The sequence below is a fragment of the Mobula hypostoma genome, chromosome 19 (genome assembly GCF_963921235.1).
Source record: "Mobula hypostoma chromosome 19, sMobHyp1.1, whole genome shotgun sequence".
NCBI lineage: Eukaryota > Metazoa > Chordata > Chondrichthyes > Myliobatiformes > Myliobatidae > Mobula > Mobula hypostoma.
Genome location: NC_086115.1, coordinates 20,282,649 through 20,303,690, shown reverse-complemented (window position 1 = coordinate 20,303,690; position 21,042 = coordinate 20,282,649). Strand labels below are relative to the sequence as shown.

General features: G+C 43.1%; 1 protein-coding gene across 1 annotated transcript in view; it reads left to right on the top strand.

Moving 5' to 3' along the window:
* Positions 1–21,042, top strand: part of LOC134358887 (hexokinase HKDC1-like) — a 112,933-nt gene that overhangs the window by 7,117 nt on the left and 84,774 nt on the right. The window contains exons 2-6 of the mRNA XM_063071496.1: positions 326–482; positions 2,720–2,868; positions 2,966–3,085; positions 16,974–17,069; positions 20,866–20,965. Of these exons, the coding sequence (XP_062927566.1) occupies positions 326–482; positions 2,720–2,868; positions 2,966–3,085; positions 16,974–17,069; positions 20,866–20,965 (622 nt within the window). The remainder of the gene's footprint in view (positions 1–325; positions 483–2,719; positions 2,869–2,965; positions 3,086–16,973; positions 17,070–20,865; positions 20,966–21,042) is intronic.

Sequence of the window (21,042 nt, the reverse complement as noted above, 5' to 3'; positions counted from 1 at the left end):
TTTCACACCAGCACATTTGCAAGTTGCTGTGTGTCACTGTGCTGAAATGCTTCACTGATCTGATCATGCCCTGACTCAGTGGCGGGGTTTCCCGTTAAAAGGTGGGAAACTTTTCAGCCATGAGTCTGTACTCTCAATATACAGCATGTAGGCCTGCTCCCCTCGGATACAAATTGTCCTGATTTGGGCACAGAAGGTATGCCTGAACATGGCTGATCACTGGGGCAGAGAATGGGGAGTTAGAGTGTGGAAGAAGCCCATGGTGATGCTCAACCACTGGACAAGAGTGATGTTTTATTGGATTTAAACTGTTCTGGTCTTGCAGATCGATCGCTTCCTCTACAACATGCAACTCGGCTCTGAACAGCTACAAGACATCATGACTCGATTTGGCAATGAGATGAGAAAGGGACTATGCATCAACGAGACTTCTACTGTTAAAATGCTGCCTACCTTTGTACAATCAACTCCTGACAGGACAGGTATCACAGAATGGAATTGTTGCCTAAGTTACATGGGTTTGAAGCACAAAATTACACCATACCACCTAACCCGCATGTGGCAGAATCCCCTGAGGTTTGATGTGGACCTGAAGGGTCACACTTTCCTTCACCACCTCTGGTCTGTGCTGAGTGAGGGAAACTCTGAGGTACCATAACCCCACCTGAGCACTGCCAATTGGACCATTAGTGACAGAGACTGCTTAGAGTCAGATATATCTGTCTGATTTTAATGTCAAAAATCATGTGCAAGTTGTTTATACTGAAGTTTCTCAATAGTACCTAATCAAAGTCATATGACTTTGCCTGAACATGTTAATTCTAGATTCCATGGACACTCACGTGGGCCATGGCTGCACCTGCCTTTTCATCAGCTACTTGGGCATTTCATGTTCCAAAACTCCTCTGGCACCACTCCCCAAATCTTTCTCCACTGCATCGGTGCTGTCTCTTGCACCTCTGCAGAACTTGTCAATTTCATTAAATTTGGTACCAATTTCTATCCTACCCTCAAATTCGCTCAGTCCATTTTTGACACCTCTCGCTCCTTTCTTGATCTCTCTATCTCTACCTCAGGAGCTAGACTACCTACCAATATTTATTACAGTCCCACTGACTCTCAGAGCTACTAGATGACAAAACCTCCTCCCACTCTGCCTCTTGTAAGGATGCCATTCTTATCTCTCGGTACCTCTGGTACTTGTTCTCCAGGTGAGGATCTGGTCCAGAACATCTGAGATATCCTCTTTATTGAAAACATTGTTCCCCTCCCCCTGCAACATTCATTGATGAAGCCCTCACCCTGATCTCCCATATCTCCCTCCCTTGCCGAAGGGATAGAGTTGACCTGGTTCTCGCCTTTCACCTTACCTGCCCATCCATCCAGCACCTCATTCTTTGAAACTTCTGCTAGCTGTAATATGATCCCACCCCTTTCTGCTTTCCACAGGGATCACTACATGATTCCTTGGTCTCCCTTAACAATCTAACTCAATCCTCTCCTCTCCTGGCATCTACCCCTACCTCTTCTCTGTAAATTGCCCTTTGTGGTGATTCACAAGCAACTTATTCAACCTTGTTTCTTGGATTTGATGCTTTTGATGTGGCCTCCTCTACATCACTGCAGACTATGCAACCATTTCATCGAGCACATGCTCCATCCATCCGGGCCTTAAGGAGCTCATGGTTACTAGCCATTTTAATTCCATAACAGATTGTTGAACAAAGAAATAACATTTGCCACCCTCCAGTCATTTGGTACTACTCCTGAGGCCAGTTCATCACGAAAGGGGCAGCAACCTCTTCCCTCGCTTACTGTAGTAACCTGGGATATATCCCATCTGACCCCGGGACTTATTTGTCCTAATGATTTTGAAAATTTCCAACACGTTCTCCTTCCTAACATCAGCATAAATTCTGACTTGCACATATTAGGGAAGTTGAATCCACCCACAACAACAAGCCTGTTGTTTTTATATCTTTCCCTAATCTGTCTACATATCTACTCCTCATTGAGGCGTCTGTAGTATAGTCCCATTAGAGTGACTCCACCTTTCTTTAGCCTCTGAGGAATATTTCATGTTACTGACCTTGCATCAGAATTAATGCTGAGTCATCTGTTAAGGTCCTACCTACATTTCTATAGTTCTGATGGAAGGTCAAATATGTGAAATATTAATTGTTTCCACTCTCTGCAAATGCTACCTGACCTACTAAGTATTTCTTGCATTTTCTGATTTCTAGAATCTCCAGTTCTTTCCCCCTTTCTTTTCTACAGCTGCAAGTTACCTTCCATTATTTCTCAGCAGATCTTACAAGCTTTTTCAAGCCCTACAAATGTCTGACCTGGATTTTCTTTCCTCAGCCAAAGCCATTAATTGATTACACCACACAATAGCTGCTGTCTAGAGTATTTCCATCACTATATCAGCATTGTAAATGATGTCAGTACACAGAGTGGCTGTGCTCGCTCACCGTGGTCCACCCTGTCTGCATAAGCCAAGAGATTGAAAAGGCCAAGGTGTGTTCAAAGGTCTGGTTGTGGCCACACTTTGCTGCTGGGTATTCCTGCAGCTTGAAGTGCAAGCTACCTGTTGGCCATTACTCCATCTCTCTGTTCCACGGCCTGCTCGGTATGGCCCTCAGCTAGTTTATGTTGATGTTCATCTACTTACTTGTATTCATCCCTGAATGTCTGTAATCTTTAAATTCTGTCTCAGAAAAGGGAGATTTTTTGGCATTGGATATAGGAGGCTCCAGATTTGAAGTGTTAAGGGTCAAGGTGTCTGAAGATGGACGGCAAATGGTACAAACAGAGAGACAGTTGTATCCCATGTCAGATGAAATGAAACAAAGCAATGCTTCTGAGGTAATCCTATTTATTCACAGCTTCTATCTGACAGAGAACACCCCAATAACTCTATTCTGCTGAGCTTCACTGTGTCTGTCCTCTATCTGGTCCACAGTTTTTCAACTATGTCGCTGAATGTTTGGGAGACTTCATGGAGAAGCAGGAAATAAAAAACAAGAAGTTTCCACTGGGTTTCACATTTTCCTTTCCCTGCAGACAAACCAGACTGGATGAGGTGAGTGTGAGCTGCAATGAAACAAGTAACTGTACCATTTGCTATTCACTGAGCCAGTTGGCCGTGCAATTTGATTTTTGAGATTTGTCCAGTCCTGCTCCATCGTGGACTGATGGCAATAGAGTGTTCAGGAACCTGGGCTAAAGCACAGGAAAATTAGTTTGGGTTCCTAATCCTGATAACCAGTAAATCAATTAAATTTCAGTGGGTTGAGTAGATGACATTAAAATTGGCCAGCATGCCTGCTTTGAATATTCGCACACTTTGTAATTAAATTCCCAATGTTGCATCTTCAATACTAACCCATAATTACCACAGATCCTTCTCACAATTCAACAATCCTTACCCACAATTCCAGCTCCCCTGTGTTGTATGCTATCTTGCAATTTTCTATTAGCCCACAATCCCTGTGCCCATAGACATTAAGTATGTATTTAGGACACCCTGAACACATCCCACACAGCTCACACTCCTGTCTTATGTACTATCCTACAATTCTTTTCCTCCAGTTTTGACAGTTGTGCATTGTCCACAGCTCACTCTGGTTTGCTGTTTCCATTCTCTCACGGTGTCTGTCACAATTGTGCGTCTCTTGGACTAATGGACATTGTTTTTTTTCTTTTTCTCACATAAATGTCCCACTGATAAACCTAACTATCATTATTCTGCCATTCACCCATAACATACCAATGGCAATAACCTTCCCATTGTTTAAGGTGCTGCTCTGGATCAAATGAGTGAGAGGGCAATGTGCAAAACTTCAATATATTCCTTGTCCCAGCTGCATCCTCTGTATTCTGATTGATACAACCCAAAAAATTACAGGCAGTTTTGGGAAAGTGCTTGTGAAATTGACTTTGGTTTTGATATTTAGATTTCAGCTGATAAGGACTGAAACTTTCTCTATCCACATTGGTCAGTATCTTGTAGAATATCTGTGTCTTCTGATCATCGATTGTGTGAAGAAATTCAGGTAATGAAATATTCAGAGCATCTATGCATATATATGGAAGTTTCCTAGCTGTGGAAAGATGTGATCCTGTCAGCTCCCGATGTGCATACTGTTAGGCTAAGGAAAATTCTATTAACAAATGTCAGCGGTGGGACTGTAGCTGACCAAGCAATAGCCACACCTTCCAGAGTCACACTGCAAACATCTCCGAAAGGGGAGAAGGGCTGAGGTTAACTTATCCAACGTGATGATAATCTTTCTGATAAATGTGATTTGTCATTTTTTTTTGTCGTCTGATTAGAAATCAGGTGTGGGTTGACAGGATGGTTTCAAAAACTTCTAAATGTAAGCTGTCACTCCCTGTTTAAAAATTTGGGTCCTTTGATCAGTAGAAGGGGTGCAAAGAGTTGTTCTCAGTCATAGTCTAACATTGCACTTCAATGGCATCATGGCATTGATTTGACAATGTAGAATTGGCTGGATTAATGACACAACTACTTGGGGATCATGGACAGAATGTGCGAGGTGAGCCGATATTTCAGTGCTCTACGGTTCGGTGATTTTCCTGCGGGTTATGCAGGCACCCTTTGCCCTTCCTGTTTCTAAATTGCTGCCAAGCCCTCAGACTGATGAAATGTCAGCTATAATTTAGTTATAATTATTTGAATGAGGTCTTATCAGGTTCTTTACCAAATATCTGGCTTTGTTTTGCATGTCCCTTGCTCTCGTAATAATATATGATTCAAATTCTTGAGCTTTCTCTTTATCACTGAACTAATTTCGACACTCACCACTTTTAGACTTGAGTAATAGTTGGAATTATTGCCAAATTTGGTTAGCTCTATGCTGCAGAATTATTCCCATTAGAAACTACTCTGGACAAAAGCGGTGTGTGACTGAGTCACAGAGACATACAGAATGGAAAAACACCACAGCCATGCTGACCAGTAGGCATCCAACTACCACAAATCCCACATCCCAGCACCTGGCCTTTCTACACCTAAGCAATGCAAGCATTCATCAAGGAACTTTTCAGCCAATCTCAAGAGGCACTATATCCCCTGTACTCGCCTCTCTGGGTGAAAAGTTTCCCGCTCATATCCCCTCCGAATCTTTTCCTGATGTTCTATTGTTTTGTTTACTACTGATAAGGGAACAGTTTTTTTTTTGCAGTCTGGCCCTATCTACACCCTTCATAATTTTACCTACCTCAATCACGTCCCTTCTCAACCGCCACTGCTCCAGGGAGAAGAGACGCAGCTTACATGGACATCGACAACACAGAACACGACGGCAGCTACACAAAACACTTTGGCCCATAATGTCTGCACCCAACATGATGCTGAATTAGACTAAATTTCTTCAACTTGTACGTGACCCATGACACTCCATTCCCTGCGTTTTCATGTGTCCGTCAAGCAGCCTCTTTTATGCCACTGTTATACTCATTTTCATCACCTCCTTGGATAGCTGTCACTCTCTATGTAAAAAAACCTTTCCCACCACATTGTCTACAAACTTTCCCCATCTCACCATAAATGCATATCCGCTAATACTTAACTTTTCTACCATAGGGAAAAGATTCTGACTGTTTATCATGTCTATGCCTCTCACAATTCTACAAACTTATATCAGTCTCCCTTCAGCCTCTGACACTCTGTGGAGAAAAACGCAGTTTGCCCAACATTTCCTTACAGCTCATGCCTTTTAATCCAGGCAGCGTCCTGGCAAACAACTTTTGTACGTTCTCCATAGCTTCCACATCCTTGTATATTGGGGCAAACCAAATCATACACAGTGTGGTCTATCCAAAGTTTTATATAACTACAACATGACTACCTGATTCTTCTACTCAATGCCCCTACCAACACCATACTCCTTCTTTACCACACTATTTGCTTATGTGGTCACTTTCAGTGAGCCATGGACTTGGACCCCATGCTCCCTCTGAACATTAATGCTGATAAGTGACTTGCCCTTAAGACCATAAGATATGGGAGCAAAATTAGGCCATTTGGCCCATCAAGTCTGCTCTGCCATTTCATCATGGCTGATCCATTTTTCCTCTCAGCCCCAATCTCCTTTCTAACCGTGTACATTCCACTCAATCTCTCACCAACGAGCATCAGCACCATCCAGGCCATGCTCTCTTCTCACTGTTGCCATTAGAAAGAAGGTACAGGAGCCTCGGGACCTGCACCATCAGGTTCAGGGCCAGTTATTATCCCTCAACCATCAGGCTCTTGAACCAGAGGGGATAACGTCAGTCAACTTCACTGTCCCATCACTGAGCTGTTCCCATAAACTATGGACTTACTTTTAAGGACTCTTCATCTTGTGTTCTCAATATTTACTGCTTATTTACTTAATATTATTATTGCTTTTTTTGTATTTGCACAGTTTGTTCTTTATTTTGTCCGTCTTGCTGGGTGCAGTCTGTCATGGGTTCTATTATGTCTCTTGTATTTACTGTGATTGCCCGCGAGAAAATGAATCTCAAAGTTGTATATGGCGATTTATGTACTTTGAGAATAAATTTACTTTGAACTTGCATTCTACCTTCCAAAATGCAAAACATCACATTTGCTCGGATTAAACTCCATCTGCTATTTCTTCACCCATATCTGTAACTGATCTATGTTCCGTGGTGTCCCTTGACAGCCCTCTACACTGCTCACAACTTCATCAATCTTTGCTCATCTGCAGACTTACTAACCCACCCATCCACATTTTCATCCAGGGCATTTATCCAGATTACTAATAACAGAGGCTCCAGTCCCAGGCCCCGCAGAGCACCACTGGTCACGGATCTCCAAAGTAACACCTTTCCACCACTACAGTCTGTCTACTACGAGCAAGCATATTTTGAATCCAAACTGCAAGGTCACTGTGGATCACATGCATCTTAATTTTCAGGATCAGCTTACCATGATAGATCTTGTCAAGTGCCTTACGAAAATTCATTATTGATACATCTACCTCTCTACTTTTGTCAATCACCTATCATCACCTCTTTAAAAACCTCAGTCAAATTAGTAAGACATGACCTGCCCTGCACAAAACTACACTGACTGTCCCTTGATCAAGCCAGGTATTTCCAAAGGCACATAAATACTACCCATAAGAATTCTCTCTAATAGTTTCTCTACGATGACGTGAGGCTCGCTGGCCTATAATTTCCGGGATTTATTGAACAAAGGAACAGCATTGACCACTCTCCAGTCCTGGACCTTGCCTGTTGTGAGTCAGGATAGAAAGATCTTCATCATGACTTGAGCAACTTCATGCTTTCATTCAATAAACAGCAATGTATCCCATCAGATCATGTGAACATATCCAACAATGTTCTTCAAAAGACCCAACACCACCACCGTCTTGATCTCAAGATGTCCCCACACATTTATATGACCCACGCTAATCTCACTATACTCCATGTCCTTCTCTATCGAGAATACTGATGCAAAGCACTCATTTCGTCCCTCGACAACATCCTCTGGCTCCAAGCATAAATTGTGAGGCTCTTCCTCTCACTAGCTGTCCTCTTGCTTTTAATGTAACTGTAAAATGCCTTGGGATTCTCTTTAATCCTACTTGCTAAGGACATTTCATGGCCCATTTTTACCTTCCTAATTCTTTGCTTGAGCATTTTCCTGCTCTCTTTGTATTTCTCAAAGGTCCTGTCTGTCTAATTTCAGCTTCTTACATGTGCTTCCTTTTTCTTTTTGACTAAATTCTGAACTTCTTTTATCCAAGGTTCCCTTACCTCGCCACCCTTGTTCTTCCTCCTTATTGGAAAATGCCGGTCCTGAGCTTTGATCTGCTTGTCTTTAAACAACCTCTGTATGTACCACAGCGAGGACTTACCTGATTAAAAACTGCTCCTGATTAATGCTCCACTGAATCCTGTCTAACCATGTCATAATTTGCCTCCCCCAATTTTGAACTTTTCCACAAGGTCCAGACTTATCCTTCAACATAATTATTTAAAAACTTAGGATCACTGTTCCTAAAATGTTTTTCCACTAAAAATTTAGTCACCTGAGTAGGTTTATTTCTCAAAACAAGACCCAAATATGGACCCTCTTCTGGCTGGACTATTCATACACTGTTTTAATAAACCCTCTTAATTACACAGGAAAAACTCTGTCCCATCTGTATCTATTCCACTAATCATAGTTAACTTTGGGGAAGTTAAAGTCACCCACCAGAATAACCGTTTTGCTTTTACATCTTTCCACGATCTGTCTACATATTTGTTTCTCTATCTCCTTCTGGTTGTTGGGAAGCCAATAGTATAATCCCATCAGACTGTGTCCTTATTTTTGAGCTCTGTCCACATTGCTTCAGTGTCTATCCTTTCTGAATACAGCTGTGATAGTCTCTCTGATTATACAGCTCCTCTGCCTCTTTTGCCTCCCTCTTTTCTGTCTGACTGAAAACACTGAAATCTGGGAATGTTGAGCTGCCAATACTGGAATAGCCATAGCATCATAGTTTCACATTCTGATCCAACTCTCGAGTTCATTTGCCTTCCCTATAATATTCCTTTCATTAAAATAGACACACCTCAGCTACTGTGTTCATTCACATGATGGGCTGTCTGTCGTTCTCTGACTTGTTTCTCAGAGAGGGCTACAGTACAGAACCAGGCCTTTCAGCTTATTTAGTCCATGTGTACCGTTATTCTGCCTCGTCCCCATCCACCTGCACCTGGACCATAACCCTCCATACCCCTCCCATCCAGGTACTTATCCACATTTCTCATAAATGTTGAAATTGAACCTGTATCCACCACTTCCACAGGTCATTCCACACACTCTCCACCTTCTGAGTGAAAAGTTCCCCTCAGGTTCCTCTTAAATATTTCACCTCTCGCCCTCTCGATACCCCTCATAATTTTGTACACCTCTATCAAATCTCCCCTCATTCTCCTATCCTCTAGGGATTAAAATCCTAACCCATTCAATCTTTCCCTTTCAATCAGATCCTCAAGTCCTGGTAACATTCTCATAAATTTTCGCTGTATTCTTTTCAATCTTATTGATATGTAGTGTGTCTCAAGCTAGGAGAAGGAAGGCCAAACACTTTTGATTGGCTAATTGTAAGGCACAGCAGCCAAGTAAAAACAGCCAAACACTAGCAGAGCGCCGTTTGTTGGGAGCAGCTGTTGTCAAGGTCCCGGTGATATGATTGAGGGTAAGTGATGAGGCTTTAGCAAGAAGACAAGAGCAGATGGTGGTTCAGGTAGGGTAAGGTCTTTGGACTTTGTGTAGTTTGGACAATTGTCCTGCTGCTGACTCACCATGTCAACGAACTGAAGCTGGAGCTGGATGCATGATTATCCAGGTTCCTGACAGCATCGAGATAGGAGTTTCAGTTAGGTCTTCACACCTAAGGTGCAGGCTGCAGGTATTTGAGTAACTGGGGTGTTAGAGTGGATTCCCTTAATGAAGAACGGCTGTCCGTGACTTTGTTTAAGGTGGAGAGGCTGATGCACAGATGGCCACCATGTGACCCCTGACCTCAGGGTTAGGGTCCAGTGACATGGAATGTGAGGTGACTCGAGACCCTTCATTGCTGCAGCTTTCCTCCACCTTCACTGCTGCTGTGATGTGTCAATTTCCGACAGCTCCACCATTGAAGTCTTGGTTGGATCCCTCTTTGTCTAGCACCTCCCCTTGACCTTACCGCCATGGATGACCCTGAAGTGCCCGATGGCTAAACTCCAGACAGCATTGCTCTTGGGATCTGGGGAATTCACAAGCCTCTCCACCATGACAAAGTGACGACCACCAGGAGAGGTAGGCAGATGACTAGGGTTCCCCGAGGCTATTCCCCTTGCTGACAGGTATATTCCTTTGGACACCGATGGTGGATATCCTTTCAGAGGGTAGCAGCAGCAGACAGGTCAGCAGCACCATGACAGACTCTGGTTCACCAGGGAAGTGTGGAGTCAGGCAAAGTGACAGTGACCGGAAACTTAACAGCAGGGGTACAGATGGGCATGTCTGTGGCCCCAAATTTGCCTCAGAATGGTGAGGAGCCTCCCTTCCACCATTCTGAGGGCAGAGGGTGATCAGCCAGATGTCATGGTCATTAGTACCAATGAAACAGGCATGAAGTGAAATGAATTCCTTCAAATTAAATTTGACAATAACTTAAAAAGCTGGATCTCCAGGTCTGTAATATCAGGATTACTACCCATGAAGCGTGCTAGTGTGGTGAGAAATAGGAAGATAGTGCAGTTCAAAATGTACTAAGGAACTGGTACACAGCAGAGGGCTTCAGATTTATGGATCATTGGACTCTCTTCCATTGCAGCTGGGACCTGTTTAAGGGGGTAGGCGGTGCCTGAACTGGAGGGGAACTAATATCCTCGTTGGGAGGTTCACAAGTACTGCTCAGGAAGGTTTAAACTATAGTGGCAGTGGATGAGAAAAGAAGCAGCAGGGCATCAAGTGGAAGGGTTGAGGAGAAGATGGGTGTTATGACAAGAATGAAGTGTTGTACGTTGGTAGGACAAACGAGGGCCAGGGTAGGACTTGCACAGTGAACCGTAGGGACCTGAGGAGTGCTGTACAACAGAGGGATCTGGGAATTCAGATTCATAGTTCCTTGAAAGTGATGTCACAGGTAGATAGGATCATAAAGAGAGCCTTTAGCATGTTGGACTTCATAAATCATTGCATTGAGTACCAGAATTGAGTTGTTATGTTGAAGTTGTAAGTTGTATAAGAAGTTCGTGAGGCCTAATTTGGAGTACTGTGTGCAGTTCTTTCCTATAAATTGATGGTGCAGTTCCTGGCATTCCGGAAACACATGCGGGCTATCCAGCTTGTCATTCTACCAATCAAACACTGGAGGGCAGCACTGATGGGAGATGCCAGCCCCCAGTGGAGCAAGGATGCCATGCTATGCCACTCGGGCGACTCCTGTCCTGTAATGCAGCCCACGGCTTGAGGCCTAGTTCTCCCTACAACCAAGGCCACGCAACTTCCCTGCCACCTGTTGCGCCAACAAACAAGGGAAACAGGCCTGCAACATCTTACATTATCGATGTCCAGCAGGGTCTTGTGCTCAAAAGAGAAACATCCAAGACAGTTACCTGCCATGATACTGCACTCTACCTTTGTGCTCCTTCTCTGATGCCTTCGATGCCTTCCTGTAGCAGGCAGCAACCAAATCAGTTCCTCCAGCTCCTCCACCAATGAGCAGCTCACTGGGACAGACTTGCAGTATCCAAGGTTCTTAAAAGTCCAGCATTGTCTTGCAATCATAAAAAAGATATTTAAAAAAGGCAAACACACCTTTGGTTGGCCCCCGAGAGGCCATTGCATCCGGGCGTGCCACCATCTAATTGGCAGTGAGTATTCAAGAGAAGTTTGGAGAAGTACATATATGCGAGGGGTAAAGAGGGCTGTGGTTCAGATGTAGGTCAATGGATTAGGAAAATAATAGTTTGGCATTGGGCTGAAGGGCCTGTTTCTGTGCTGTTGTGTCTTTGACTCTATGACACTATTCAGCTGTACCAATGACACTCTTTCAAATTTCCCACAGCTGCTCTGCTCATCCTGCTGGTTTGGGAAGTTTCTCCAGACTCTCCTCAGAACTCAGAAAGTTCATCCCCAGCAACACCCTGGTGAATCTCCTTTGCTCCATCTGTAACTTTATCACTGAGGAGCCTAGAGCTGAGCATTGTACTCCAGTTGAGTTCTAACCAAAGTTCCATAAAATTGGAGCAGAACTTTCCTGTTTTTGCATTCTGTGCACTGACCAGTGAATTTCAGCACCCCATTTGCCTTTCTAACCACTTTATTTACTGGTGCTGCCACCTTCAAGGACCTCTGGACTTCTACTCCAACGTCCCTCTGTTCATCTCTACTCCAATGTCCCTCTGTTCATCTCTACTCCAATGTCCCTCTGTTCATCTCTACTCCAATGTCCCTCTGTTCATCTCTACTCCAATGTCCCTCCGGTCATCTCTACTCCAACGTCCCTCCGTTCATCTCTACTCCAACGTCCCTTCGTTCATCTCTACTCCAACGTCCCTCCGTTCATCTCTACTCCAATGTCCCTCTGTTCATCTCTACTCCAATGTCCCTCCGGTCATCTCTACTCCAACGTCCCTCCGTTCATCTCTACTCCAATGTCCCTCTGTTCATCTCTACTCCAATGTCCCTCCGGTCATCTCTACTCCAATGTCCCTCTGTTCATCTCTACTCCAACGTCCCTCTGTTCATCTCTACTCCAATGTCCCTCCGGTCATCTCTACTCCAATGTCCCTCCGTTCATCTCTACTCCAATGTCCCTCCGTTCATCTCTACTCCAATGTCCCTCTGTTCATCTCTACTCCAATGTCCCTCTGTTCATCTCTACTCCAATGTCCCTCCGGTCATCTCTACTCCAACGTCCCTCTGTTCATCTCTACTCCAACGTCCCTCTGTTCATCTATTCTCCCTAAGGCCATACCAGTCGCAGAGTGTGTCCTAGAAATGCATCAGCTCACATAAATCTGGATTGAATTCACCTGCCAGTTATCAGCCATTTCACCAGAACGCTGATATCATGACGTAGCCTAAGGCTACCCTCCATACTTTCTATATGATCTGCCAGTTTTCACTGAACTTAATGACCATCCAGATCCAAACCATTCACGTTTACCACCATCACCGAGGGTCTCAGCAATGATCCCAGAGGAATACCACGAGCAGCAGTGATGCACTTTAGGAGGACTAGTAAAGTAGGAAACACACACAAATGGTCAGTCCTTTAGGGATATTTGTAAGCATGTACAAGTCCTAGGATCTGTAAGGATTTTAGTACAGGTAATAAAGTGTTGAGGAAGACATACACAATACTGAGCATCATTAGTCTGGGCACAGAATTTAAAGCAAGGTGATTACAATACAACTTTATAGGATGTTAGGTCACAGCTAGAATACAGTGTGCCATTCTAGTTTTACATATATACTTATTTATTGAATTACTGCAGAATATGCCCTTCGAGTAACCCAGCTGTTTAAACCTAGCCCAGCGGGAGACAGTTACCTCCTCTGTAGAAAGGTTATGATTGCAATGGGAAGGGTTCAGAGGAGAGTCACCAGGATGTTGCTTGGTATGACATATTGTGGGTACAAGGAGAGACTTCAGTAGGCTGGGTTTGTTTTCCTCGGAGCAGAGCAGGCTGAGGGGACCCTGACAGAGGTATGTAAGATTATGGTGGTCATAGAGAAGGCACAGCAAGAAACCTTTTTCCATGGGTGAGATGACTAAAATTAGAAGGTAACTGGAGTAAGAGCTAGGAGGTGTAGAGGGGAAAGAAGAAAGAATTTTCTCCCCCGGAGGTGATTGGAATCTGAAACATTTTTTTAATTATTTAGAGACAGAGGGTGGAACAAGCCCTTCTAGCCCAATGAGCCACACTACCCAGGCTTTATAACATTTACCACAAATAACACAGGCCAAGCTGCGTTATTTATTTAGGTACAGTGTAGAACAGGCCCATCTGGCCCCATTAACCTTTTACTGCCCAGCAACTCACCTATTTAACCCTAGCCTAATCACAGGATAACTTACAATGATCAACTAACCTACTAATCAGTGTGTGCGAGGAGACCAGGCCACCCAGAGGAAGTCCACATGCTTATGGGAAGGATGTACAAACTTCCTGCGTGTGGAGTCAGAATCGAAGACTGAATTCTGATGCCCCGATCTCTCAGAGTGTTGCACTAACTGCTGTGCTATTATGGCGCCAACGTTGCATGAGTGGGTGGTGGTGGAGGCAGACACAACATTTAAGAAGCCTCTGCAAACTTCTATTAAATGTTGAAATCAAGCTTGTATGCACCACTTGTGCTGGCAGCTCATTCCACACACTCACGACCCTCTAAGTGAAGACATTTTCCCTCGTGTTCTTCTTAAACTCTTCACCTTTCACCCTTAACCTGTGACCTCTGTTTGTAGTCCCATCCAACCTTGTACATTTTCTCTGTACTCTTCCAACCTTATTTATATCTTTCCTGTAGGTATGTGACCAAAGTTGCACACAGTACTTCAAATTATGCCTCACTAATGTCGTGTATAACTTCAACATAACATCCCACCTTCTGTATTCAGTACTTTCTTTACGACACTATCTACCTGTGATGCCACTTTCATATGAATTATGGACCTGTATTCCCAGATCCCTTTATTCTACAGCACTCCTCAGTGTCCTGCCGTTCACTGTGTAAGACCTACCCTAGCTGGTCCTACGGAGGTGCAGCACCTTGCTCTTGTCTGCATTAAATTCCATCCGCCACTTTTCCGCCCATTTTTCCAGCTGGTCCAGATCCAGCTGCAAACCATGATGGCCTTCCTCGCTGTCCACTGCAGCCCCAGTCTCGGTGTCATCCGCAAATCTGCTGATCCAGTTAACTATATTATCATCCAGATCATTGATATAGATGACAAACAACAATGGACCCGGCACCGATCCCTGAAACATTCCATTAGTCACAGGCCCCCAGCTAGAGAGGCAACCATTTACTACCACTCTCTGGTTTCTCCCATAAAGCCAATGTCTAATCCAACTTACTACCTCATCTTGAATGCTCAGCGACTGAACCTTCTTTATCAACTTCTCAGGTGGGACCTTGTCAAATGCCTTGCTAAAGTTCATGTAGATAACATCCTCTGCCTTGCCTTCATCAACTTTCCTGGTAACTTCCTTGAAAAACTCTAGAAGATTGGTTAGACATGACTTACCATGTACAAAGCCATGCTGACTATCCTTAATCAGTCTGTGTCTATCCAAATATGCATATATCCTGTCCCTTAGAATACCTTCCAATAACTTTCCCATTATTGGAAAATTGGAAAGTTTCAATAATGGGAAAGTTATTGGAAGGTATTCTAAGGAATAGGATATATGCGTATTTGCTGGGCTATGATTTCCTTATTTCCTGATTTATTTTTCAAGCCTTTCTTAAACAGTGGAACAACATTGGCTCTCCTCTAATCCTCAGATACCTCTCCTGCCGTTAAGGGCGATTTAAATATCTCTGCTAGCATCCCAGCAATTTCTGTACTTGCCTCCCGCAGGGTCCAAGGGAACACCTTGTCAGGCCCTGGGGATTTATCTGCCCTAATTTGCCTCAGGACAGCAAATACCTCGTCCACTGTAATCTGTACAGGGTCCATGAAGTTGATGTCACTTTGCCTCACTTTTACAGACCCCGTGTCTGTCTTCTGAGTAAATATAGATGCAAAAAATTCATTTAAGATCTACCCCAATTCTTTTTGCTTCAGACATGGATAACCATTCTGATCTTTCAGAGGACCCATTTTATCCTTTGCAATCCTTTTGCTCTTAACACATCTGTAGAATCCCTTATGCCACCTTTTAGCCCTCTTGATTTCTTTTTAAGAGTTCTCTTGCATTTCTTGCCCTCCATAGGCACCTCATTTGCTACTACTTGCCTATACCTGCTATGCACCTCCTTTTTTTTCCTTAACCGGGGCCTCAATATCTCTTGAAAATCTGGGCTTCCTACACCTGTTTTCTTTACCTTTTATTTTGACTGGCACATACAAGGTTTGTACTCTCAAAATTTCACGTTTGAAGGCCTCCTACTTACCAAATACACTTTTGCCTGAATACAGTCTGTTCCAATCCGCTCTTGCCAGATCATTTCTGATACCATCAAAATTGGCCTTTCTCCAATTTAGAGTCTCAACCAGACCTATCCTTTTGCATATTTACTTTGAAACTAATGACGTTGTGATTGCAAAATGCAAAGTGTTCCCCTACACAAACTTAAGTCACCTGCCCTGTCTCATTCCCTAGTAGTAGATTCAGTATTGCTGACTCTCTTGCTGGGACACGTTTGGGACTCTATCCTTTAACAGTATGGAAGAGCCAGTCAATATGTGGAAAGTTAAAATCATCTATTATAACATCCATATGTATCTTTTAACAGTCTACGATCTCTCCACAAATTTGTTCCTCTAAATCCCTTGGACTGCTGGGTGGTCTGTAATATAGTCCCATTAATTTGGTCATACTTTTTTTATTTCTCTGTTCCACATTAACGCCTCACTAGACGAGTTCTCCAGTCTGTCCTGACTGTGCATTGCCGTGACATTTTCCCTGACTAGTAATGCCATCCTTACTCCTTTAATCCTTGCAGCTCTGTCGCGTCTAAAACAACAGAACCCCGGAATACTGAGGGTCATTCCTGCCCCTCCTGCAACCAAGTCTCACTAGTGATGACAATATCATAATTCCAGATGTTGTAGGACAGAGTGATAGGATTAGTACATGATGGAGAGTGAAGGGGCCTGTTTCGGTGTCGTATGCCTTACTGGACTGAAGACCCCAAACTAATTTGTCATCCAACAGAGAGGAAACGTTAGTTGTGAATGGAGTATTTTTCAGAACCATTCACTTCCTGTGTTCGTTCACGGGTGGAAATAGAAGCACATCGTAATTGAGATTTCATGAGATTTTGTCTCTGGAAAGTGGACGCCGTTACGGCCTAGCTACGGAGAGGATCTCACCTCTTGCATTTGTACAGTTCTGTTAATTCACTGGAAGATTGACAAGCTGCTCCATTGTGCAATAACAATCCAAACCCCAGAGACTGACTGTTTCAGTACGGCATGACAGTGAGTGAAAGATCCCTGAGAAAAGAAATCGTAAGCCCCTGAATGTATTTGGAAGACTGTGATTTTGTTTTTCTTGCCAAGGATCTCTCCAGGCATGTTTTCTGCATGATGTGCTTCTTCCTCTGGGAGTCAGGGCAAGCAGGGTTGCTGATTTATACAGCACTCAAAGGTGTCCTGTCCGTGAGGCTGGTTCATCTTCATTTTTAAATGAAGAGGCTGAATGAGGGGCTGAGGAAAGGTTTTATATTCTGTGTGAATAATTCACATGTTGCTAAATTTTTGTTGCAGGGTTTTCTCATTTCGTGGGGTAAGGGATTCGAGATCAGCGGAACCGAAGGAGCAAATGTGATCTCTCTGTTACGCAAAGGAATTGAACAGCAAGGGGTGAATTCAGTTTTGCATTGTCTGTTTTCTCTTGAATTCTATGACCATCAGTGGGGAGGGTTGGTGTGCCTGATTATGAGACCTTTGGTGTTGGGACTAGGTTCCTGAAAGTAGGGTTTTGACCTTCTTAAAGGATTAGTTTATCTGTGTTAAGTGGGGGGGGGGGGGGCGCTCATTAAAATCAGTCTGTGTGATAACAAAAGAGTGTCAAATCTTATATTGAGAAATTTTGGGTAATGAAAACAGTCCCAGGTAAAGTCTGAACACAGGAGAATCTGTAAATGCTGGAAATCCAGAGCAATATACACAAAATGCTGAAGAAACCCAACAGGTCAGGCAGCATTTATGGAAATGAATGAATAGTCAACATTTCAGGCTGAGACCCTTCATCATCAGGTAAAGCCTTCAGTCAGTGGGCATCAGGTAGTCTCTTCAATCACAGCCAAACGACCTTCTGTAGAACATTAAACCTGTGGAATTTGTGCTTTGAATTTGGACATTCTACCAAGTTCAGACAGTTGGAATGAAAATCAACCGGCTGTTTAAGCATAATTCATTCTGTCTGAAGGTTTACCTGATGTCCACCATTAAGACCATAAGATATAGGAACAGAATTAGTTCATTTTGTCCATCAAATCTGCTCTGACATTTCATCATGGCTGATCCAATTTTCCTCTCAGCACCAGTCTCCTGCCTTCTCCCCATATCCCTTCATGCCCAGACCAATCAAGAATCAAGAATCTATCAATTTCTGCCTTAAGACTTGGCCTCCACAGCTGTCTGTAGCAAAGAATTCCACAGATTCACCACTCTCTGGCAAAAGAAATTCCTCCTCATCTCTGTTCTAATAGGACGCCCCTCTATTCTGAGGCCGTGTCCTCTGGTCTAGACTCTCCCACCATAGGAAGCATGCTCTCCACATTCAGCCTATCAAGACACCTCACCGTCTGATAGGTTTGAATGAGCTCACCCCTCATTCTTCTGAATTCTAGTGAATACAGGCCCAGAGCCATCAAACACTCTTTATATGACAAGCCATTCAAACTTAGAATCATTTTCGTGAACTTCCTTTGAACACTTTCAACATATTCTTTCTAAGATAAAGGGCCCAAAACTCCAAGTGAGGCCTCACTAGTGCTTTATGAAGTTTCAACATTACATCCTTGCTTTTATATTCTAGTGCTCTTGAAATGAATGCTAATATTGCAAGTCAACTAGCAAATTAACCTTTAGGGAATCCTGCACAAGGACACCCAAGTCCCTTTGTGCCTCAGATTTTTATATTTTCTCTCCATTTGGAAAATAGTCAACCCTTTTATATCTTCTACCAAACAGCATGACCATACGCTTCCCAACACTGTATTCCATCCATCTGTCATTTCTTTGCCCATTCTCCTAATCTGTCCGTAGCCTCTCTACTTCCTCAAAACCACCTGACTCTCCAGCTATCTTCATATCATCTGCAAACTTTGCAACAAAGCCATCAAATAGATCATCTAAATCATTGATATATCACATAAAATGAATTGGTCCTCACACAGACCCCTGTGGAACACCACTAGATAGAGCTGACATGGAGAGGATGTTTCTGATTGTGGGGAAGTCTATGACAAGATGGCACAACCTCAGAGTAGAGGAACAACCACTTAGAATGGAGATGAGGAGAAATTTATTTTGCCAGGTGGTGGTGAATCTGTGGAATTTGTAGCCACAGGTGGCAATAGAGGCCATGTCATTGGGTATATTTAAAGCAGAGATTGATAGATTTTTGATAAGTCAAAGTGTGAAAGGAGGAGAATGGGGTTGAGAGGGAAATGGATCAGCCATGATCGAATGGTGGAGCAGACTTGATGGGCTGAAAGGCATAATTCTGCTCCAATGTCTCATGCTCTTAACGCTTGGCTGACGCATGTGCAAACATCTCACAGTCACCATTTTGCAAACCATTATCTCTTAGTCAGTAGGCCAGTTTAACTTCAATTTACTGCTTTCAATCTACAATCCACATTCAGAACCGGAGACTGGTTCTTGCCTGAGTTAATACCTGCTATATTCACATCACTCCAGAATACTCCTTAGCAGATCCCAAGACAGAGAATTTGTAGAACATAAAGGAGATGGTGTTTTAGAGCAACTTTTGGTTGAGCCCACAAGGGGAAAGGCAATTCTGGATTGACTGTTGTGTGATCAACCGGATTTGATTAGGAAGCTTAAGGTAAAGGAACTCTTGGGAGGCAGTGATCATAATATGACAGAACTCACCATGCCTTCTGAAAGGAAAAAGCTAAAGTCAGATGTACCAGTATTACAGCGGAGTTCAGGAAATTGCAGAGGCATGAGAGAAGAGATGGCCAAAGTTGATTGGAAGGGAACACTAGTGGGGATGAAGGCAGAAGAACAATGGTTGGAGTTTCAGGAGTAATTCTGAAGACCCAGGATAGATACATCCAAAAGATGAAGAAGTATTCTAAAGGGACTATGAGGCAACTGTAGCTGACAAGGGAAGTCAAAGAGAGCATAAAAGCAAATGAGAGGGCATATAATGTAGAAAAAATAGTGGAAAGAAAGAGGATTGGGAAGCTTTTATAAACCAACAGAAGGCACAAAAAAGCCATAAGGAGTGAAAAGATGAAATATGAGGGTAAACTCACCATTAATATAAAAGTGGATGCTAAAAGTTTTTTCAGATATGTAAAAAAATAAAAGAGGGGTGAGAGTGGATATCAGACAGTTGGCGAGGTAGTAACTGGGAACTAGGAATGGTGGACAAACTTAATAAGTATTTTACATCAGTCTTCACTGTGGAAGACACTAACAGTATGCCAGAAATTAAGAGTGTCAGGGGAAGAAGTGAGTGTAGTTGCTATTACCAAGGAGAAAGTGCTTGGGAAGCTAAAACATCTAAAGGTAGATAAGTCACTTGGACCAGATGGATTACAACCCAGAGTTCTGAAAGAGGTGGCTGAAGAGATTGTGGAGGCATCAGTAATGATCTTTCAGGGATCACTAGATTTTACAATAGTTCTGGAGGACTAGAAAATTGCAAATGTCACTCCACTTTTGGAAGGAAGGAATTTGTAGCCTGACTTCAATGGTTGGGAAGATCTTAGAATCTATTATTAAGGATGAGGTTTTGGCGTACTTGGTGGCAGATGATAAAGTAGGTCTAAGTCAGTCAAATGGCCAATTTCTGCTCTCAAGTCTTGTGTCTTCTATCCGCCAATCCTCTGTATGTTGATGTTCCCAGGTAACAGCCTCTTAGACATCTCTATTGAATTTGCTCCCACACCACTCCTGGCAGAATATTCCTGACACTCACCTCCCTCTATAAAAAATACGTTGCTCAATACATCTCCTTTGAAATCTCTTCCTCAAGTCATGGTAAGCAAGGCCTTTGAATATTTTTAAGGTTGAAATAGGCGGATCCGTGTACTGTTGCCAACAGTAGGGAGGAAAATGGAGTTGTGTGTACAATAGATAAACCATGACATTGAATGATGGAACAGATCTGATGGGCTGAATGCCGCAATCCAGTATGAGTCAGCATCAGATCTCTGGCCTGGAGTGTAGACTAAGCCTCACAATTGTCTACTGGGGCCATTATACATAACGTTATTTTATATTTAACCTGCTCTGTAGCCATTCTGGGACAGTTGATAGGACAAGATACTATTTGTAACATTTTTAACACAAATATGCCTGATGAGCTTACAATTGCAATGGGATAAGTTACTAAAAAGGGGAATTAATTGCAATTCTGTTGCTTCATTGTGTATTTAATTCTATGATTTATTAGGACTTTGACGTGGATGTGCTGGCTTTGGTGAATGACACTGTGGGAACTCTGATGTCTGGAGGATTTGATGACCCATACTGTGAAGTTGGTGTAGTCATTGGTAATAATCAGAGTGTAATCCTATTCTGCTTCGCAACATTCCATTCCTTTGCCAAAGAGAAATTCTGAATTGTTTAT